Genomic DNA, 22,774 nt, shown 5'->3' on the forward strand with positions numbered 1-22,774 from the left:
AAAAAAAAGTCATAAACAATACAAAAAAAAAAAAGTAAAGGAATATTTTTTAGAATAAGATCTTTGAACAAGAATTAAATTTTGAGAATTAAGCCAACGGAAATTTAGAAAACTTAAAATCAATTCTATCTATAGATTCGATTTTCATTGACTGAAGACCTATAAAATTTGCATCATCTTTTGATAAGTAACACAACAATAAAAAAAAGCAAAGGAGCAGACAAAGGTAAATCATATGATAGTCAAAGGCCTCAATTGATAGCAGAGTAGTAATTGGGAGGTAGTCAACATATACAACTTTAATAACCATTAGTCAAGCAATAACCCAGAGAGCCACAACCCAAAAAACAGAGGACCAAACCTACACCTAGCAAACAAAACCCATAAATTGAAACTTCAACACAAAGCAAAAGAAACCCAGCATCAAGGCATCAGGCATCAACAATTAGCAACTTAGTACAATCAACCCTATAAACTATAAAATGAAAATAATCAACACAGGCAAAGAACACCATCAATAAAAACCAAAATCAAAATTTTAAGTCTTGGATTTAGTTTGATTTGGGATTGCTTTTTTGAGTATTTGAAGATGAGTTTTTCTGTGGTTTCAAGTTTTGTTGACTTTTAAGTTTTTTGTTCAATCTCTAGACTAAAAAGATGGAGGTGAAGATTTAAGTGGTTGTTGTTTATGTTCGGACGGTGAAATCGACGGTAGAATAGGTGGTGGCAATCCTAATCTTTAGACTTAGATCGATGAAATATTTGGATGATTCTTGAAAATTTGGTTCGACCAAAGAGAAAAAGAGGTTGAAGGGATTCGAAAAAGGAATGATTTTTGGCATAAGCACAAAGGTCGGTAGTGGTAATGACGGCGACAAGCTGTTAGGATTTAGGTTTGGTGTTTAAGACGTGTACAGAAAGCAAGTTTTTGGACTTAAAATGTTATAATAACTTTCTTTTTAATTTTTCCTTTGTTTTCCTTTTTTTTTCTTTATTTTTTTCTATATTTAGTCATATTTAAGGCATAATTGATAGCTTTCTCATTACTTTAAGATTGCGTTAAGGCTCAACACTAAATCTTTTTTTTTTTTTTGCATTAGTTATAGATGAGCTCACTAGATATATCCAAGATAATGTACCATGGTATATATTATTTACTAATGATATAGTCTTAGTTACTGAAATTAGTGATGATTTTAATGTAAAATTAGAATTATGCAGGTATACATTAGACTCGATGTTTTAAATTGAATAAATTTTAAATTGAATATATGGAATATAAATTTAGTAGTCATAGCGAAGTGATTGTTAGTGTGATTAAGTTGGATGGTGAGATAGTATCAAAGAGTAGTCATTTTTTATATTTAGTGATTTTATTCATAGCAATGTTAAAATAGAAAGAGATGTAAATCATAAGATTTAAGCAAGATGGGTGAGGTAATAAAGTACGTAGGATATGTTATGTGTTTACAACATGCTTTTAAAGTTAAAAGTGAAATTATATAAAACAACTATAAGACTTACATTGTTATATGAAATTGAGTGTTGAACCGTTAAGAAACAATATGAGAAAAAAAGAGCATAACTAAGATAAGGATACTTGGATAGATGTATAGTAAAATTAGAAAAGATAAAATCAAAAATTATGAGATTCAAAAAATATAAAGGGTAGTCCAAATTAAGAAAAATATGAGAGAGGGTTGTTTTAAATAGTTTGGATATATGAAATGTAAACCTAATTGTGTACTGGTTAGGAGAAATAAGTTTTTAAATTTAGAAGATACCAAAACTTTTAGAGGTAAACAATGAAAGATGTGAATACAAATAATAAGAAATAAAATGAGAGTTGGGAAAGTAGATGAAAAAGTTGTTATTAATATAAATGAGTAGCATAAGAAAATTTAAAATTGTAACTTAACATAATTCTTTTTTTAGCCTTTAATATAGTCTACTCCAAACTTATAGAATATAAGATTTAGTTTGTTATTTTTTTCTATATTTAATAAATTTTTTATATTTATGATTTTTTTTGTGAAACCCATTTGTATTTTTGATTAAAAATATTTTTCATTCTTTTCCTTTTTTGAATTTTGTAAGAAATATATATTAATAGATGCATCAACTTGACATTCAAAATTGAAATCATGATTGAGATTTTATTCGAAAATTTGAATAAGATCGGATGCAAATTTATAGTGTTTTTTGCTCAAATATATATTAATATATATTTTATTATTTATTCAATTTTATAGATTTAGGGTTATATGAATATATGAATGCTAATAACCATAAAAAATTAAGGTTAATATGTATATTTAAAATTTATACTTGATAGTTTTTTATTTTAATATTTTTCTCTTATGTTTGTTAATAAATATAAAATGTTGAACTTTTATCCATTTGTAATCGTGAATTAATTGTACTTTTTTTTATTAATTTGTAATATTCAAATTCTCTTTTAATTAATTATTTTTATTATAATATGAAAGAAAAATTATTTTTACATTAAAAACTTTTTAACTGATTTCTTTTACTATGATACAAAATAATAAATATTTATATTACGCCATGCCATTTTGTAATTTTTTAAAATTTCATTTCGTTGCATGATTTGCTCTTTGGTCCACCCTACACTCATCAATTTATCCTTTTTTTTTTTATCCATATTTCTTTCCTTCACACGTAAACTTACCAAAAAATTTAACTTTATTATTACATTCACTTGCCACACTATTATCACTTTGATTAACTTCCTCGTATTCATACAATAAATTTTGTAGATTTTGGAGGAAGGAAAAGGTGTCGTGTGGACCCCATCTTTTTTATTTCCTATTTTGTTTTGATTATTTTCTTTTATTATTTTGTTTTTATTTTAATTTTTTAATTAAATTTTTTTATAAGAAAAAAAGTAAATAATGGTAGAAGTAATAAAATAATTTATATCTAATGAGTTTTTGTTCACCTGAATTTAATTGGTGCAATTTTAAAAAAATCAAAATCGTGTCATTTTTTTTTTTAAATCAAGATAGGGTTAAAAGCGAGGGAAAGTGATTTTGGAGTCTCAAATTCCAAGAATGAGAATGATTTCATAAAAAAAAAAAAATTGATATTGAACGAAAATGTATGATTCTTAAATTTTATTGACTTTAAAAAATATAAAATTTTTGTATTTGATTAGAGAAAAATAAGATTATCTAATAAAATCTTTTATTATATTGTTCTTAATAATATGTGAATAATACATTGTACTTATAACACTTGATATGTTAATAAAATGTGAGTAAAAAATTGATTTATTTACATTTTTATTTATTTAACATGTAAATTGTTCATTTAATATTTTTTGAATTATCTAAGTAAAAGTATTTTATATTTTATGGCACATATAATATATGTAATAATAAATTTTACATGTAATAATAAATTTTTATTATAATATAAAATTTTTTATATTTTTAAATAAAGATCACGTTTTTTATATTAAAAATATCATTTTCTTTGAAATTTATGAATTATGAAAAATTATTATTTGGCATATTTTTAATAAAGATCATATTTTTTTATCTTAAAAACGTCTTATTCATTAAATTCTAGAAAATATTTTTCTTATATTTTCAACAAAAATTATATTTTTTTAATGTTGAAAATATAACAAAAAGAATTTCAAAAAATAATTTTTTTCATATCTTCAACAAAAACTACATTTTATCTTAAAAACCCTACCTCTATTGAATTATGAATATTAAATAAAAAACCAACATATAAAATTACTATATTTTAAAAATAAATAAAGTTGTTTATTAGTCTAAAAATGTAATTGAGGCCAAATAGTTCAAAAATTTTACTTTCTTTTTTAAATCTAAAAAAACCTTAAAAGAGAGGAGAGCTTTTAATTTTTCTACTTTTTTTCTTTTTGATATTGTTAGAAATGTTAGATTCCTTATGCAGAAAAATTATTTTCAACCAAACTAAAAGATTGAATAATTAAAAGTTAAATTCTTAAAAAAAAAAATTCAAAAGAAATGATTCCAACCAAATCCGGGATTTATTATATTATTGACATAATATTAAAAAAAAAGTGATTGTGTACTGCATTGATCAAAGTACTTTTTGAATACCATTTTTCTGATTACAAGCTTATTGAAAAAAAAAAATTGCATATGGCAGTGGCTGTAAAGAAAATACATGTACTTGAAGAATCTCAGGAGTATGTTAGCCAATCTGCTGATTCTGGTGAAACAAAAGGGGCAAATGACAATTGAGCTTTGACAAATGAAAGGAGGTCTTGAAAGTGAAGGCACCTGTGGCTCCTCCTCAAGCAAAGCAAGCTTAGTTCTTGTACAGATTATCAATGCTAGACAATGTGAACTCTCAACGTACCCTTAAAGCAACAATGCAGCATTTGTCTCCTCTCAAAATCAAATGTGCTGGATGATTATGAATTGAAGTTCCTCTGATGCGAAATGCATTTTTGCCTTTATTTTTAGAACATTTATTTTTTTTATTCCTTCCATTTTCCTTGTTTTTTTATTATTTGCATTCATTTCATTTTTTTTTCCCATTGTATAAAACATAGAGTAAGAGACTTAAGAGCTTATCAATAAATGAAAGTGGGCACTTGAACGGGGGCAATTGAGTGTAAAGCCCTTTCAATGGTTGGAATGGCCTTACCTGGAAATAATCAATAATCCAAACTGAAAATGATAATTTGTTTTTTAAATTTATAACTTTCAAACATTAATTTTAATAACACATTAATTAATTCAAAAATTAATTAACTAAAATATATCTCAAAAATTATACATAATTTTTTTTTAAATTTATAACCTTTAAACGTCATCTTATATCATGTCTAGTAATGCAAAGTTAATCAGCTAAAATATATCTCACCAATTTCAATGACATCACTTTCCCATTTTGATTTAGCCTGTTATTGTTTTCAAGGCCCCATTCCATTAATCAATTTACTTTTGATCCTTTGTCCAACTTTGGAAACTGAGCACATTATCATGCTTTAACTTTAATAATAATCCTACTGCCACATGAAAAAATATGCCAAGATTCAGTGGCAAATCCCCAAAGAGTATCTACCATAAGAACGTTTTGAGCAAGATCAAAAGATCAGCCTAACATAATTACATAACATTACACAAGCATTCAGAGTTCTTCACAAGAAAAAAAGTCTCTTTGGGATGATACTGACACAGGTGACTTTCTCTTAACAGCAAAATACACTAGAGCTAATGGGCCATAAGGATTAATGCCTGTAGCCGTCATCATCATATATGAAACCGCTACTCCTAGAGTTGTCAGCCTGCAAACAAGGGAGGAATGATGCATTAAACGAGATGAGATTTTGAAAAGGCTTAAACAATGGTCAAAATTTCAAAAGCTCCTATTAGTTAATTGCCTGCTTCATTATCACTTTTAATTAACAAACAAGAATGGTTGACCTATCTGAAAATAAGCATATTATCATATCAAACTTCCCTGTGCAGCTCTCACAAGCAAGTAAATGAAAGAGAACCAATCATGGTTAATGGCATACCCTATGAATGAGCTTCTCAAATGCTTCGGTTCCATTCTCTTCCATGTATCTCTCGGCAGCAGTTAAAATATCATCTGGCTTACTGAAGAAGTCCTTCTTTCTCGGAATATACCAGATGTTAATTGTCTGTTGTGGGTTGATAATGAAAGGTCTCAAATAATGCTCATAAACGTAGGCAGCACCACTGAAGTATGGGATAACTAGCCAGCAGGTGAAAATCAGTTTTGCATAGGACCAGATAGGAATCCTGCAGTAGAGTTTTAAAAAACTTTAGCAAAGTATAGAAGTTTTTATATCTGTGCATAGAAATCATAAGAAAGCTTTAGTATACAGGTTTCTTTGTAAAATGGTTAGGTTCCATGCTCTTTAGAGTCCTGGACACGAACACGATTAAAGCATGGGACTGATATATTTATGTATAAATTAGACAGCCCTTCATCAAAGCAATAAAGGTATGGCAAGTTTTTGCAGAACTATCAAAAAACTAAACCAGGAAAAAGATTAAGTGAAATATTTAAAAGAAACTTCAATGAAACCAAGTCTGATTCAATTTCACAATGCTTCCACTTTTTCTATGGAATCAGTTTGTTATTACAAAGCCAGTTAAAACCTTTGCTAAGCATTAACAGCAACATTAAACAACAAGTTCCTCTTCCAATTTGTAGAATACAACACGTTTGGTTACCTAAACTGCCAAATGTATAAGCTCAATAACCACTTTTTCTTGAGTTGGTGATTGCATTTGAATTTTAGCTTTTTCATGCTTATTTTTAATGCAATTTGATTTATATCTTAGCTTGTTCCTTAGGATTTTTGGCAAAATTACTCTTAAATGCACGTTTATCTCATGCATAGGTACAAATAATGAAATAGAGGAATTTTAGACATTCTCAATACAAATTTGGAGGAATTTTTTGTGCTAATTGTGCAAATGGCCTAAACTAGTATCAATATGTCACATTGACATGGAGGGAGCTTTATTGACTTTTCTTGCATAATTTTTTATTATTAATTTCATAGTTTTTTGTAGGATAAAAATGTTCATAAAGTGTTTGAAATTTTTGCAGAAAAAAAATTATGAACTATGCAAGAAGAATACGATGCTACATGAGTGATGGACATGCATGGTTGAGTGATCATGAAATTGGCATTACAAGCTGAGATCAAGAGTACCAAAGAAAGGAGCTGATGTGGCATTCTAAGCGGCTGTGATTGGCTATTATATTGACTTTGAGGATCAACAATTACATGAGAAAGAAGATTGCAAATCTGTTGAAGAAGTTGCCAAGCACTAGTCATGTACCAGTCATGAATGCAGGATCAAGAGGAAGGCTCTAGAAGCGCCCAGCCAAATGGAGAATTTTTTGAAAATTTTTAAGGCCTTAGGCTCCTCCCCTCTGCCTATAAATAGGGGGTGAGTGCCTGCCATTTGAGGAGAGTTAGTTTAGGATTTAAATTTTTCTTTCTTTACTTTCCAGCATTTTCATTCTGTTCTTTACATTTTCTTAGTAGCCAAACACTCTTTTTCCAACATTTTTACATTGAATCTTGTTGCAAATTTACAGTTCTTTAAGTGTTTTTCAGTGCTTTTTCAAAATTTTAATAAAGTTTATATTTACATTCATTTTTCAACTCATTTTACTTGATTTCTCATTGATGTTCAAAGCAGTTTTTGAATCTGTCTTTTTCTAACCTATCTGCGGTTTTTGGATCAGAAATCTATCAAATCTTGCATTTTTTGTTCAAGTTTTTTTTTTCATAGTTCCGTAATCCATAGAGCTACAACATAGTTGAAATCCAGCTTCAAATTCACAGCACATCAATCTAGATCAAAGTTGGAAGTCACACATGGATACAGGTGACAGTGCAAGCCAGATGTGAAAACTGACTTTGGCGTGGATCTTCTCCCATCTTTGGCGATTTGTTCGACTTCTTTTCTTCTTTAGATCTTTAGCTCTATTAGTTACCTTAGTTTCATTTTGTACAATTTATTTCATGTTTTAAAGTGCTGTTTGGTTAATTTTTGTTGAATATTTTCTGTTTTTCCATATTCTGCACTTGTTGGGAATTTGAATTCATTGAGCTGAATATTTGATTGATTCATGCTATTTTCTTGTTGACTTAGGAAGTTTATTCATATATCTATATAGTTTTAGCTCACATGAAGTTCATTTCCATTATACAAATATAGGTTGAATTTTTTTTCTACAATTTCATGCACTAACAGTTTATGACAGATTTGGTTTCATGTTCTGTTCATTGTTTGCTTTATTTTTCTTCAAGTTTTCTGTTATAAATCTCATCTTCATGTAGACCTTTACTTTTTCATTCAAATTCCAAATTAGGTGTAGTTTCATTTGTGCAAAGTAGAAGTCCGAACCGTGAAATCTAAAATTAGTTTCCAGCTGTTTGTTTATTGCAGTTTCTGGTTTGAAGTTTCTGTTTGGTTGACTTTTCCTTACATTCTGTTCATTCATTGTTCTTTAGATCATGTGTTCATATAGGATATTCAATGGTTGTTTGAAATCCAATTCAAGTTTAGGAAGCCTTGCATGCTTAGCTTTGATTACATGTGTAATTTATAGCAATTTGGTCAGGTTCATCTTAGGTGTTGCTTCTAGCTATAGATATTACTTTCTGTTCTTTCAATTTTACATCACTCTTATACATGCATTTCATGTTTGACTTTCAATCATGCATTTTATTTTTGTTATTACTTGTTCTTGTATTTTAGGATTAGCTATAATTTTTCAATTCCATATGATTCATTGTTTTCCATGTCTTGTTTTCTTAGTTAGTTTTAGTTGATTACTTGCATTTTTTTAAGTAAAATTTTAATTTTGATAGATTTGGTTTTAAATGATTTTTGTTATTTTGCATATTAGTTTTTTTTTTTTTTAATTTTTATACTTGTTAAATTTTCATGGATATTCTTTGATTGAACCAATTTTAGCAAGAGCAGAGTGATAACCGGTACTTAGCTTAAGAATTTCTACGTAATCTCTATGAGATCGACATTTCGACCGAAAGTTCACTTTCACTACTTATTCGGCTTATATATTTGTAGATTTGTCGTATCAGTTGGCCAATTAAAACAATTAATTTATTATCAAATGATACACCCCCAAACAAATGGAAAAAGTTATGTCAGATTACAGGAAAAAAAGTTAGGGATAATCTTAGAGCCAGATATTTTCTATCTACAAGCAATACTAACTGGAACATTAAAGAGAAAAAAAAAATACCATTCAATGACTGTGGCAAAGGTGAGCTCCAGCAACGTAATCATGGAATAGAGAACCCAATATGTAAGCCATTGTCTGTCATCGGCACGAGACTCAGACTCAATTGCCCTAACGGAGGCATAGCTGCTTAAGAATTCAACACCACAAAACAATTAAATCAATCCAAGTAAATCTCAAATTTAGACAACTTCCGAACTACATCAATAAAAAAAAAAAAAAGCAAATGAAACCCAGAAAAATTGAAAATCACTTACAGAGGATACAGAAGACTAATAACTGGCCTGCAAAATCAACCCAAAAAACCAAATTAGCAAATAAATATTAAAAATTCAGAAAAAAAAATGAAAACTTGGATGTGCCAGATTAATTAGTTTAAAAAATATTTTAACTTTGCCTTGAAATTAAAAGTAAACAATAAGCCTAGAAAGCTGTTTTCTAATAGTTCATTGTTCAAATTTATAATTTTCCTTTTATATTCTTAAAGCAGGAAAAAAAATACATACGCCAAAGGAAACAAGATACAATGACTTAGTCAAACTTTTATGTTTATTTACTTATTATTTAATTTATTCATTGTTAAAGCAAAAAAAAAAAAAGTTAAAAAAAAAAGAGTGAAGTTGATGGAAGAAAAGAAAAGCAAAGATGAATTACCCAGCAAGAACATCAAAGTTCTTAAGAAGGACCTTAAGAAAACTTCCAGCCCCAGATCCCATCTCTGATCTCGAATGCCCTTTTCTTTGTTCTTTGTTCTTTGTACTGTTTCTTTCTCAAACCTTTGACCTCAAAACTAAACAAGGGTATGGTTTGGGTTTGTTTTTGTTCTTGTTGGTCTGTTTTTTAAGTGATAAGAGTGGTACTGCTTGTGTTTTCGTGTAAGAAAGCTGAAGATGCCAAAAACCAGCTGTCCAGATAATTATTCTCTGCTTCGCGTTGATTGGCAGTGTAATCTAACGGAGTATAGTTCACAGTGAATAAAACGGACGGCTGAGGGTGTTCCTAACTTTTAAAGCTGCGAGGTTTTTTTTTTCTTTATTAGGGGACATCAGGTTAGTTTGGTGCAACCAACCATCCCGGGGAAAATTCTAGGAAGGGACTTTCTTTCATTGAAATCACAGAATTGTCACGTAGATAACGTCATTTTAAACAGGACACATTTAAAAAAACATTTCGCTTCTCATTACTGTAAAATAATTAATCAATTATAACTTAAAATTATATGAAATCATTAAAATTTTATCTAATTTATATTTATAAATAATAAATTTTATATAATAATTAATGAGTCATAATTTAAGTATTATGTTAAATAATTATAGTATTATAATAAAAAAATTTATAAATAATATGTTTCTTCGTTTGAAATAAACTATCAAATTAATTTCGTTGAAATTAAAAATAATGGTGAAATAAGATTATTACTATAAAATTAACACTAATAGTGTGATATATGTTTAGATATAAAAATAATAGTAATTGTGTGAATTATACCAAAAAATTAAGAATATTGATAAAAATTATATGAAATAAAAAATTTAAATTATTTGTAATAATATTTATAAAATTAATAAATTGTTTTTAAACCATATAATATTTTGTTAATACATAATTAAAATTATTTATTAGTTTTTATATTAATAACAAAATTTTTATTAATAAACTTATTATATAATAATAAAAAAATTTTACTATTAAATTAAACAAATTATTTTAAAAGCTAAATGTTGGCTAACTAGAAAGAAAAAAAATGAAAAAAAATAAAATAAAGAAACTGCTACGCTGGTGAAATGAAACCTCGTACTCAAGCGACTATTCGACCAAAATCACACCGCACCACAACATCATTTGGATTTCAAAACTGCCACTGGCATGACTTTTTATAACAATTGCATCTTCAAATGGGTGCTTTGTTTTCCAAACTTGGCCTAATATGATTAAAAATAATTTAAAAAAACATAAAAATGATATAATTTAAAATTTTAATAAAAATTATATGTAAATTAAATAAAAATAAAAATATATTTTATATTTAACATGTTAATATAAATTATAATATGATAATTTTATATTTTACACTTATTAAATATAAAATAAATAATTAATTAATATTTAACATATATTAAATACAAAATACACAAAGCACAAATTCAAGAACTATCAAATCTCTTGCCACGTCCTTCCTTTAGCAAGTTCAGAAAACAAAAGCGAAAAGCCCTTAAATTCGGTGAGTTCTTAAATCTTTTGCCCCACAGGGTCAGACATTGAACCTTCAAAATGTGACCAGAATTTCTTCTGACCTTAATTTTTGGCTGAACAGAAAGACTTGTCACGCCAAAGGTGGTATGGATTTTGTTGTCAAATTGATTCCTTACTTTCACAACATATATCTGATTGTTCTCCAACAACTGTTTGTTGTTCAGTTATTTTAATGCCTTCAAAATGTACCTTTGTTTTATGGAGTTGAACGATTGATGTCGGTAAATATAATGGACGTATATATATATATATATATATATATATATATATATATATGATATAACCAGTTTTAACATTTCATTGTTCCATGTCAGAGTCAAACATAAAAAATTCATCCAATGCATATAGAAAAATGCTATTGACTCATCATTCAGTTCACCCACCGTGCAATGTACAAGCTTTCCAAAGGGTGGTCATCCTGATTTAACCCAAAGCAAAGGTTCAAAATTTTGCAGTAAAATTTACAAGTTGGATGGGTTTCTATCATTAAGTTGACACTCATTCCTAATTGCTGACTGCTCCCCAAGAAGTTGAGATGGCCATGAATCTGCCAGGGTGGGATACCGAGCATGTGGTTTGCTGACAATAGAGTTAGGCTTCGTGGCAGATTGTGTGGAATCAGGTACAGGATAAGCCTGGATTTCGGGACGAATGGGAACAACAAGGAGAGCAGATGCTTGTTGCAGACAAGGTTCTACAGCGGGCAAACCAGGATGATCTCCATGAAAATGGGTTGACAATTCTGTTTGCTGAAAGTCAGGTGGTGGTTCATTCAGGTCAGGTTTAGATTGGACCTCCCTTGTCCCTATCTCACTTTGCAGCTTCTGAATTTGAGTTTCCAGGGTGGAATTCTCCTCCTTCAGTTCAGCTGTCTCAACGTTCACCTGTCCACATTTCGGATGACAACACAGTGGAATAAAAGCATGCATCAATAAATTGGAGAACCGTTTTTCTACATTCAGCAAAATTATCAAATACAAGTTTAGGAGTCTTACATAGTGAGATTCGGATAGCAAAGAAGCATTCTCCTTTTTGAGGGACTCAATTTGACTGAACAAGTCCTTTAATAGTCGAGTTGTTTCACACAGAATAGAGGCCTTCCCAATATTCTGCTGATTCGGATCTGCACAAGAAATTTCCTTAAGTTAGATATAGCATAATCTCTGAACTCAAAAACAACTGATTTTACGAATCAAGACCTATGCCAATTATTAATGAGAACCATTTCTATGATAGCATTGAAAAAAAGTTCTAATAAATCTTAATAGGGCCTTAAATTAAGTTACCAAGAGCATTCGCCAGGTCAAGGAAGAGCTCATTCAAATGCTCGCGCTTGAGCTTCTCCTTCTCAGCCTTGTGAATTCTTTTGGGAACCTTGGTCTTAGGAGCACAAGACCTGAATCAAAAACAGTTTTCAGACAAGCAATACTCGCTGCTTTCTTCAACAAATTAAGCACTACACACGCATATTTTCATTGCAACCAGAACCAGATGCTTCCGAATATGCTTAAATCAACATTCAGCTAAAACTTATAAACTATGAAAACCAAGAAAATCCAATGTCATTCCAAGTAATATATGTTCTTATGCAGAACAATCATCCAAGGTGAGCTCATTTGACGCATCCCAGACATCAAACAATGGTGCATAGACAAGCAGCAAATTATACAACTAAAAAGCATCCAAAAGGTTTGAAACTAAAATGTATAAATAAAGACTGATAACCTCGGACAACGAAAGGAAAATCATGTCAGGAACAGACAGATTACTTTGCTCCATAATTTTCAACCCACAAACCACAATCAGTTATACATCTTCCCTCCCATTTTGTATTTGACTAACCATGTGATCCTAAGGACTTAGGGCTCACAACATTGAAACATATGGTTTCAAGCCATGAGATAAATTCAGACACAAACCAGCAATTACAGAAGAGATGTAACTAAAGCTCCTAAGATGTTCAATGACTGACCTGCCAACAGCTGTCTCCACTGCAGCATTTGTTTTCTCAACCAATGGGGCTGGTGTCTCAGAACCCATGTTTTATCAATAAGTTTGAACACCACCAAAATTCCCTGAAAACACCAAGATAATTACAACTCAAAATCTCATAAGTTCCTCATCCCTTCATTCACGATTTATAAAACCAAATCAATAAATCAGACACAAATTAGAAAGTTAAAATGAAATTGCACTACAGAAATTGGGTATTATTTTGCAATCAAGCAAGTTGACTTCGAATAGTAGTCATATCAAAAAGTTAAAATTTTTAACAGGAATCAAAGAAATTTTTTTTCTTTTTCTCTTTTGCAAAAAATTGTTTCTCAGAAAATAAAAACTACCACTAAATAACATTTCATTTGCAGCCCAATTTATTTCATCCATAGTCAAGTTGATTTAACCCTAAAAAAATACAAACCTCAGAAAAAATTTGATCAAGCAAACAGATAAGCTTCAGACAAAGTCTACAATTTTCTTATCAATAAAAAAGACAACTTTAAAATCACAAAATCATCCATCTCAATAAATAAATAAAAAGAACCCAGATCAAAAACAAGGCCAACAAAGAAAAAAAAGAAAAAACCAAACAAAACTCACTTCAAGATTAAGTTGTTAGAGACCCAAAAAAGACATAACTGAGTTAGAAACCAAGAAAGACAAAACTGTCTGAGAAGACAATGTTGCGAACCAACCTTCGAAGAACAAGCAAGAGATAGAACTACAAGAAAGGAAATTTTCTAATTTTTTATAATTAAGGATTTTAATAGGAAAACTTTTATTGGCTAAACGATGAAAGCAGTGTTTTATGGGAGAGAGAGTGTGTGGCGGAAGAAAAGAGTACACAGGGAGGCGCGTGGCTAGCAACTGACCAATGGTGCATTGAACTAAGACACGTGGCCTAGACACGTACCCTTTTCTTTTTTCACTTTTGTCCTCCTCCTTTTTGCTGTGTGCCATTTTGCTCCCTATTTGCCCGAGACTGAAAACAAAAATTAATGCAATTTAATATATTCCTTAAATGTCTACGAATTTTTCTGACAAAAAAAGTATGAATTTCATTTATTAGAAGGATTATTTTTTATCAGTCTACCTATCCAATAGTAAGTTATTATTTAATTCTTTATCACGTTAATTATAGATTTTATTATAAAATTTCAGGATATTAGAATATATGAAATTCATGCAAACGTAACACATTTCAATAAAATTCATTCCATTAAAAAAAGTACAATAAACTTTATTTGAATTTGTTATTTATAATTATACTATTTTTTATTTTAAAAAATTTAAATCTATTTTTTTTAATAAGTGATACATATAGAAGTCACTTAACCAAATATTTGGATATATCTATAATTACAATATTAATGCTTCTCATAACTTATTCAAGATAGTAGCGTAATTAAAAAAAAAAATTCAATGATGTTATATTAATATATCAATGATATTTTTATATAAGAACAAAATTTATATGTCAATTAAAAATTTTATAAAAGTTTAGAGTATATTATTTTTTAATAAAAATTAAAACAATAACAATGAAATATTTTGTCATACCTATAATATAATCATTTATAAATTTTATGAATTAAATTGAGTTACAAGTTTTTTGAATAAAAAATTTTATTTTTTGTTCTTTATTCTTTTTTAAGCTAAAGATAAAAGATTTAGCTAGATACAAGAGTAAATAATATTTTTAATAAATAAAAACTAAAGATTAATTTCGTGATAGTATATAAAATGTATTACTCCAAAAAAAAATGGCTTAATTTCTTTTATAAGTATGTCGTATTATGAGTTTTAATAAAATATGCTTATTAGATACTCGTATTTGTAAATATATATATATGAAGACTTTTAAGATATTTTTTGAAAGTTAAAAAATTATTCATTCTCATTATAAAAATTGGTGAAAGTGTTACTAATTTAACTTTTTTTTTTGGGGGGGTTTTATGTGATTTTAGTGAGGTCAATATAATAAATTAAAAAAATTAAAAAAATATTACTATCACATAAGTGTATATCTTATATTTTCTAAAATTGAGTGTTTTATATATATGGGTGATGGATAAGTTTTACCATTTCTCTTAATCAATCTTTTTAATGAAATAAATATTTTGTATATTATAGGATTTAAGGTTAGCATAAATAATTAGATTTTTTTAATTTTAATTAGAGGCATACATTAATTAAAACTTAAGTGAGTATTTGATACAACATCAATATTATTTTTTAATTTTACAAATAAAATTAAAAAAATTAACACATGTTTATTTTTTAAATATATTTTAAAAAATATGTATTATTTTGTTAACTTCATTTATAAAAATAAAAAATTTAACAAATAAAATAATTTGTCTTAAAAACACATATTTTATTTTAAATAAATTTTTTGGTAGATCACTTAACTTGCTCATTTTCCGTCAAAGTATATAAAATAATTAACTCAAAACCCCTTCACAATGTTTTTATTTAAATGTGTTAAAGATAATTACTAATTCTTTAATATACAATAAATTTTATCTAATATCCAACATTAAATAAAAGATTCTCATAACAAATTTCATCTAATATACGACAAAATAGTCCATAAAAGAAATAACGATTTTTAAATTTGAAAATTAATTTTTATAAAAAAATATAAATAAAAATTTTCAACTTTGGAAAATTAGAAGCACGTATTGGGAAAAAAAAAAAACAAAAACAAAAATAGGAAAAGAATGGGAGAATCGCGTGGTGGGCATAAGACAGAGACGTGGGTGAGGGCTTGAATTGAAACTGAAAAAAATACGTCACTTGTAGATTGGATGGTTTTGCAAAGAGGAGTGTGCCGTCCACGAGCATAAAATATATATCATGAAGGTTTTTTTCTTTATTTTTATGTTTTTTACAAAAAAACCGTAATCTTGTAATAGAAAAAACAGTAACAAGTAAAATTTAAAATTTAAAATTTAAAATTATTAAATATAATTTTTTAAAAATAAATATATAAATCAATTAAATTAATTTATAAATTTTAATTAGACAAAATCTTTTGTATTTGAACTGCTATTCCTTGGAACTTGACAAGAGTCTCTGTATTCTTTGTCTTACTGCCTAGTAATTTTATTTAATATTTAAGTTTCGTTTATTTCGTAAAAAATAATTTTTAAAAAATATTTATATTTTTTGAATTAAAAAAGATTTTTTGTTATTTAAATGAATTATTAAAAAATATTTTCTACTATTTAGTTAATTTTTGAAAATTTATTTTTCTCAAATAATATTAATATAACTATTAAAGTATATTGAAATTATTTATTATTAAAATTATTAATATTTAAAAATAATTATATTTTAATAATAATATTTAATATTAAAATATTATATTAATATAAAAAATACTTAAAATAAAACTATTTATTATTCTATATATTATTTATTAATATATTATAATATTATTTATTAATAATATTTATTAATATATTAATATATTATTTATTAATCAATTATTTGTTAATATAATATTATTTATAAGTAAAATTATACTTAAAAATATTGATAAATAGTTCTAATAATAAACAATTCTTTTTTGAAAAATGTCTTCCTCTTTTTAAATCAATAAGATAATTTTTAAAAAATTGATCTTATTTTTCGTTAATTAATAAGTCATTTTCCATTGCATAACTAATTTTTTATCAAACAAACACTTAAAAATACAAAAATTATTTTTTCGAAAGTCATTTTTTCACGAAACAAACAAAGCCTTATATAGGACTTCATTGTCAATACACATACTATAGAAAGTAGTGAACAACTTGGACGTATATATAAGGGAATTCTTCAAAGGTATTTTAAAAAAACAACATTAGACCTAACCAAGGCTTTTTTGAGATGTTTGAGATCATATGCTAATTTTGCTTGTGAATCTCAACTTTGTAACCCTTTTTTTCTTAAGTTGAAGAAGCTTAAATAAGAGCCAGCTATAAGATGTCAGATTTTTTAATCCACAAATATAGCTTGTAATGAAGATTCAATATAATAGCTATATTTAAAAACAAGCTAAATTCAAATTAATACTTTCCAAATTTAGCAAACATCAGTGTAGCTATGTATTTTTTTTATATGCACAAATAATCTCCATTCATGTGTTCACTCAAGGTAATTAAGTAACATTCATTCAAGATTAAGCATGCCATGATAATTAAAGGAAAAGTATAAGTTGGTTATAAGTTACTATGTTCCAAAAAACTGACAAGTAATATCAGACAAAACATTAAAAAATAGCTAAGTTTCTTAATTTTATGCCGTTCACATTGTGTGAATCATTCTTATAGATTGAATCACTAATTTTTAAAAGAGAAAAAGTCATGCAAAATTAAATGGTTTTTTCAATTACGAGAAACTAGAGTAGATACCAGTGCTATATCGTGGGCCTGATTAAAATTGTCAAAATGATAAGATTTACAGCATAATCATGGAGAAAATATTCATAATCAACATAAACCACAACATAAATAATAGAAAATCTTAGTCAAAAGTACATGTCAACTTATTCAAGTTAAAGTTTATAGCATAATAATGAAAAAGATTATTCATAATCAAGATAAATAATAACTTCAAAAGTGTTGGTTTTGATCATGCCAAAGAGACTATAATCTTCAACTTTTGAATGATTATCAGTAACAAATTTATTCCATCCCTCTATGAGTGATTTGTTTTAGTCATTGTAATAGATAGCCCAGGATTTGTTTTCTTTATAAATCAATAGGGTGATTAAAGTATGTTGATCTGAGAGATATTTGTGAAAAAAAATTAGAATATTCTTTACATATGACATGATAAAAAAATTGTTAATAGATATTTTGAATGCATGGTTCGTTCAGTTTTATTCACGAGTGAAATTATATAGTAATTCATGGTAGTAATTTGTATGTAATTCTTTACCAAGGTAGGACTTATTCCAACATTTGTGTTAGTCATCAAGCATTGAAACACAAAATTATCAGAGTTAGCATCATTTTTATTTTCTACATGATAATCAAAATTAAAAGTTGTTAAATTTTTTTATTTTTCTTTAATTAAAACAGTAGAAAAAATAATAAGTATAATTTAAGTGCATACATATAACATGATAAAAAAATTGTTAATAGATATTTTGAATGCATGGTCCATTCAATTTTATTCACAAGTGAAATTATATAGTAATTTATGGTAGTAATTTGTATGTAATTTTTTACCAAGGTAGGACTTATTCCAACATTTGTGTTAGTCATCAGGCACTGAAACACAAGTTTATCAGAGTTAGCATCATTTTTAGTTTCTGCATGATAATCAGAATTAAAAGTTGTTAAACTTTTTTATTTTTCTTTAATTAAAACAGTAGAAAAATAATAAGTATAATTTAAGTGCATAAGAAATAAATATAACGAATGTCAAATAAATATTTTACTTTTTATTTCTTATAGGTCATTTGATGTCTTAATAGCAATTGATTTAGTATGCAGAAAAGCTTCAAAATTTATATTATTGTTGTATTTAAAAGTTATAATTTTTTGTTTTTGAAATTATGTGCTTCAACAAATTTTTTCCATCCGGTTTGTAAGTATAGTAAGTTATTAGTTTTTCCCAACTCCATTTTAAATAAATTTGAGAGAATTTTGTTAATTTGCACAGGTGTTGGAGTTGGAATAGTTGACATGTAATTTTGATTAAAATTTTTTGGAAGTTCCTATGATAATAAAGTATAGTAAAGACAATTGTATTTAGGCTATTTAGAATCATACTGAATCAAATTATTACAACTATTTAGAATGATTAATGGTATTTAAAGAGTAAAGTCTAATAAAAGTGAATTTGAGTTTGAGCTTTTTGTTTTTTGCTAAAACTTTTTTGAATTGGTTTTTGTTTTATAGATTTTACAAAGAAATCAGAAATCATTACAAAGAAATCAGACTAAAAAATTCACTTGAACACAAAAACAAAAACAAAACGTCATTGCAATTTCTTTGCAAAGTCTAGTATATATGTCTAAAAAGGTAGTGCAATCTATAGAACAAAAAATTTAACAAATCAAATGTAAGAAACACCCATAAAATTAATTTGTTTGTAGTTAGTGCTATCAATGACATGCTTATAATTAAATTTTAAAATGTGTAGAATAAAGATTTTTATATGATAAAAAAAGTGATATCAAACCAAATTTGAATATGCTATTTTTTTATTCAAATATACAAATAAAATAAAATTCTAATTTAATAGATTAAATTTTTGTTCGAATTAGTCATAAAAAATTAATAAGGTTTGAATACTTCATTTGTAAAGTTTAAGTTTAATCTTATTACAACATTTTCATTGATTAATTATTTGTAAATCCAATGCAAGTATTTTTCAATACCTGTAGTTTGTCTTAATTCTAGAATGAGAAAGTCTTCCTTTAGTCTAAATTTTTATGTATAACAATAATTTAAGAATGCAACACCTTATCAACAGTAACAAAATGTTGTCCACATATAGTTATAACCAAAAGAAATTCATCTTATAAATCTTTATTTTAAATAGTCCAAGTTAAAATCATCAAAATCATAACAAATTATTTATTAATATTTATAAATGTTGAAAGTTATAGAAATAAAAATAGATGCCAACATATAATAAATATAAGAAGGCGAAGTATAAATCAAATACAAAAAAGGGAAAATAGAAAAAAATATATAATGAATTGGAGTTGAGTTTGAAATATGTTCACCAGAATATCTTGAGTGTGTCTTCATGTTGCAAAATAATTGTAAATTGCAGAAGTTCATCTAGATTTATGGTGTCTCCAACAAAAGAATAATTGTTGATGGCCATGTTTGTTTTTTTTTTTCTGTAAGTAGTGAGTATTTGGTTCTGTTGGTACTTGGTATTTGATAGAGATGAAGTTGTGTGTTTAGGTTTTCACAGGGAATTTTATTAGGATTTGCATGTAGTTTGACATAGGTGTTTAAAGTATTTAGGTGGATTTGGTGTTTTGGGTTTTTAATGTTTGATTTGAGTTGATTAAGGCTGGGTATATGAGGTATAGAAGGTTGGGTATATAGGATATAGGAGGCTGAGTATATGAGTTTGTGGGATAAGGAGTTTTTTGGTTTTTGCATTGGACTTGTAATGTTTTAATAATTTTTATTTTTACAGAAAGAGTTAGTATACTAGTATGCAATATGTTTTTTTTTTTTTTTAACATGTATATTGTTATAAAATGTGTTATTCATTTGTTTCTTTTTTTTTTCAGTCATTTTTTTCATTGAGTATTTTATTTAATTTTATTTTTTATAATTTTTTTACAAAAATTGTTGCTATAAAAAATTTCAAATTATTTTTAAGCTTTTATGTTATATTTTATTGAGTGATAAAATAATTTTTCCCATGTATCAAAAATAAATTTGCTTAGGCTTTAAGGCTATAAACATGAAACTATTTATTAATTATTATAATTCAATTATAAAAGAAGTAGAATTTTATTCGTTCATTGTAGAGTAAATATATTTTGATGAAAAAGTAGAGATGCAAATATTTTAAATTATAAATATAAAAAATTAAATGTTTCATTCTTAGTAATAGATTTTAAGCTCCTTTTAATTATTTGTAAAAGATATTTTTTACTATTGTTATATATTTACATAAAAAAGGATGTTTTGTGTACAAAAGAAAGACTTAGAGTCTTTTTTAACAAAAATAGAACTTCAACAACTATTTAACAAAATGAGAACATCAACAATTGTTCAACAAAATAATAACATTAAAAGCTGTTCAACAAAATGATCACATTAGAAGAGTAAGTTTGTTACTTAACAGAACGATGACACTAATACTAACATGCTTTTTGAATCAACTAGTGCGGTAAATAAAAACATCAATCTTGTTTTGTTTTATCTTCTAAAATATACATTAATCTCCAAGATTAAGCTTATTGTCAATGGCAAAATGGTGCCAACCACCTAAGAGACCTTTTTGTTTGTGAATGTATTAAGCAGATCATTCTATTTGTTGTTGGTTTATGCTGGTGCTATGCTTGTGAATAAATGATCATGTTTTTTCTTTTGGAATTGAAATGATTAAATTCATTGGATAAGCTGAGAGAAAACATTTAGCAAACGGTGTTGGAACATGTTATATGAAGAGCAAGAATGATATTGATTAGAACTATACTTAAAATTGTTTAATTATAAATTGACATTAAAACAAATAATTTGAAAGGATAAATCGGGTAACAAAATATGCATTTTTGATTACTTTAGATTTAAACATTAGAATAACAATGAAGTTATTTTTAGAAGATCATCATCCTAAATAAAAATTAATGAAAGTGATAAAAGTTGATAGTATTCAATGCAAATTGGATTAATTTGTATCACTGTAAAGGAAATATATCTAAAAAAAAATTTTAATTTCAAATAGGTATTATGTATGATGTGATATAGTTTGATTCAATTAATAAAATAGATTTCAACAAATATATTCATTCGGTATATGTAAAGAAGTTAATAGATGTAAGATGAAACAAAAGTAGATAAACAACATAATAATTTGTGATAAAAGTGTTATGAGGTGTTTTTGTTTTTTATCAAAATATATGATGTTCTCACATTGGTTAAAATCATTGTGTATTGAAAAGTAAAAGATCCTTGTTTGAATCTGAGTCTAAACTTGAATCTTTAATTTGAATAACTTCAGGAGGTGGTTACTATTGGTTGTTTCGTTATTTATCTACAGGAAAAAATAATGTGTACTTAACTTATTATTTCATATATACTTTATGTGCAAAAATAAAGTCTTACCTTTCCTCATTTTCAGATCAGTAATTATCATCAAAATAGCATTTATATCATAAAAATAGACATTGAATGTGAGATCATGGTTAATCTTGAACATTAGGAAGTCACCTAATTCAACTTTGTGAGCAGTGATAAACTTTTTGCCATCCAAAGCGAAAGTAAACATTGTTATTGGCTTCTACCATTTTGATTTTAAATGTAGCTGGGATTAGACCTCTAAGCTAAGTACTTAGAATTTCAACAACTTTTAGGTAACGATTAATAAATCTTTTTGGCAGACACTGAAAGTTTTAATCAAATTTATCATGTCAGTAAAAAAATAAATTTAAGGCAGTTTACATTATCTAAATAAAGTTAAATAGGTATTTGCATCTGAAAATTTGTTTTGTCTTAAATGAGTGAACAAAAAATAATTGTAGAGTACAAAATGCATGTTTATTGTTTCAAAGCAAAGAAAAAAATGAAAAGAAAATATAATACATAAGCAAATCAAATGAACATTAGTAAATTACCTGTTTAGCTTTCATTATGATAAAATAAATATACAAAGCAAATATGTGGTTGATACAATAAATACACAAAGGTAAATACTTTTTTAATTTTGTTTGCATATGTAAACTACTTGAAATTAATTTGAATATAACATGCAAAGCAAATACAATACATAACTAAATTATCTGTTTAGCTTTCCTACTGCTAAAATAAATATAAAAAATAAATATGCTGTTGATACAATAAATATATAGAGACAAATACTTGTTTAATTTTATTTACATAATGTAAACTACTTGAAATTTGATTAGAATACAACATGTAAAGCGAATACAATACATAAGTAAACTAAACAAACAAAAAATAATAATTATAGAACACAAAATGAAAAAAATATATGGGTTTGGAAATTTATTGTGTAAAATTAATTTTGAAACAAA

The 22,774-nt window shown here is 26.5% G+C and overlaps 2 protein-coding genes across 3 annotated transcripts; both read right to left on the reverse strand.

Annotated features, from left to right (window-relative positions):
• Positions 1–4,987: 4,987 nt before the first annotated feature.
• On the reverse strand, positions 4,988–9,865 carry LOC111283549 (HVA22-like protein a). 2 transcript variants are annotated; one of them, XM_022872139.2, is made up of 5 exons: positions 9,445–9,865; positions 9,048–9,074; positions 8,794–8,916; positions 5,549–5,795; positions 4,988–5,314 (listed from the first exon to the last, which is right to left on the reverse strand). In XM_022872139.2, exons 1-5 carry the CDS (start codon positions 9,504–9,506, stop codon positions 5,258–5,260), a joined length of 516 nt encoding a protein of 171 aa, XP_022727874.1. In that variant the 5' UTR covers positions 9,507–9,865; the 3' UTR covers positions 4,988–5,257. The 2 variants fall into 2 exon arrangements, with proteins under 2 accessions (XP_022727874.1, XP_022727869.1); XM_022872134.2 differs by having other exon boundaries at positions 5,074–5,314; positions 8,794–8,919; positions 9,445–9,648.
• A 1,511-nt stretch (positions 9,866–11,376) lies between these two features.
• On the reverse strand, positions 11,377–13,795 carry LOC111289366 (transcription factor bHLH47-like). The gene is made up of 5 exons (XM_022880364.2): positions 13,645–13,795; positions 13,019–13,121; positions 12,333–12,442; positions 12,042–12,169; positions 11,377–11,930 (listed from the first exon to the last, which is right to left on the reverse strand). The coding sequence occupies exons 2-5, from the start codon at positions 13,084–13,086 to the stop codon at positions 11,508–11,510; spliced, it is 729 nt and encodes a 242-aa protein (XP_022736099.1). The 5' UTR covers positions 13,087–13,121; positions 13,645–13,795; the 3' UTR covers positions 11,377–11,507.
• Positions 13,796–22,774: the final 8,979 nt, after the last annotated feature.

The sequence above is a fragment of the Durio zibethinus genome, chromosome 17 (genome assembly GCF_047325235.1).
Source record: "Durio zibethinus cultivar Kanyao isolate XHJ-2024 chromosome 17, ASM4732523v1, whole genome shotgun sequence".
Taxonomy (NCBI): domain Eukaryota; kingdom Viridiplantae; phylum Streptophyta; class Magnoliopsida; order Malvales; family Malvaceae; genus Durio; species Durio zibethinus.

Bases quoted from the DNA above. Each gene is read 5' to 3' on its own strand.
- LOC111283549 (XM_022872134.2), bottom strand. From the start codon at position 9,506: ATGGGATCTGGGGCTGGAAGTTTTCTTAAGGTCCTTCTTAAGAACTTT. The intron at 5,796-8,793 runs GTATTTTTTTTT...ACTCTACTGCAG, and splicing joins TTTGCCACAGTCATTGAATG to GATTCCTATCTGGTCCTATG. The intron at 5,315-5,548 runs GTATGCCATTAA...CCTTGTTTGCAG, and splicing joins TTGAGAAGCTCATTCATAGG to GCTGACAACTCTAGGAGTAG.
- LOC111289366 (XM_022880364.2), bottom strand. From the start codon at position 13,086: ATGGGTTCTGAGACACCAGCCCCATTGGTTGAGAAAACAAATGCTGCA. The intron at 12,443-13,018 runs GTCAGTCATTGA...TTTTTGATTCAG, and splicing joins GTGGAGACAGCTGTTGGCAG to GTCTTGTGCTCCTAAGACCA. The intron at 12,170-12,332 runs GTAACTTAATTT...TTTCTTGTGCAG, and splicing joins TGACCTGGCGAATGCTCTTG to ATCCGAATCAGCAGAATATT.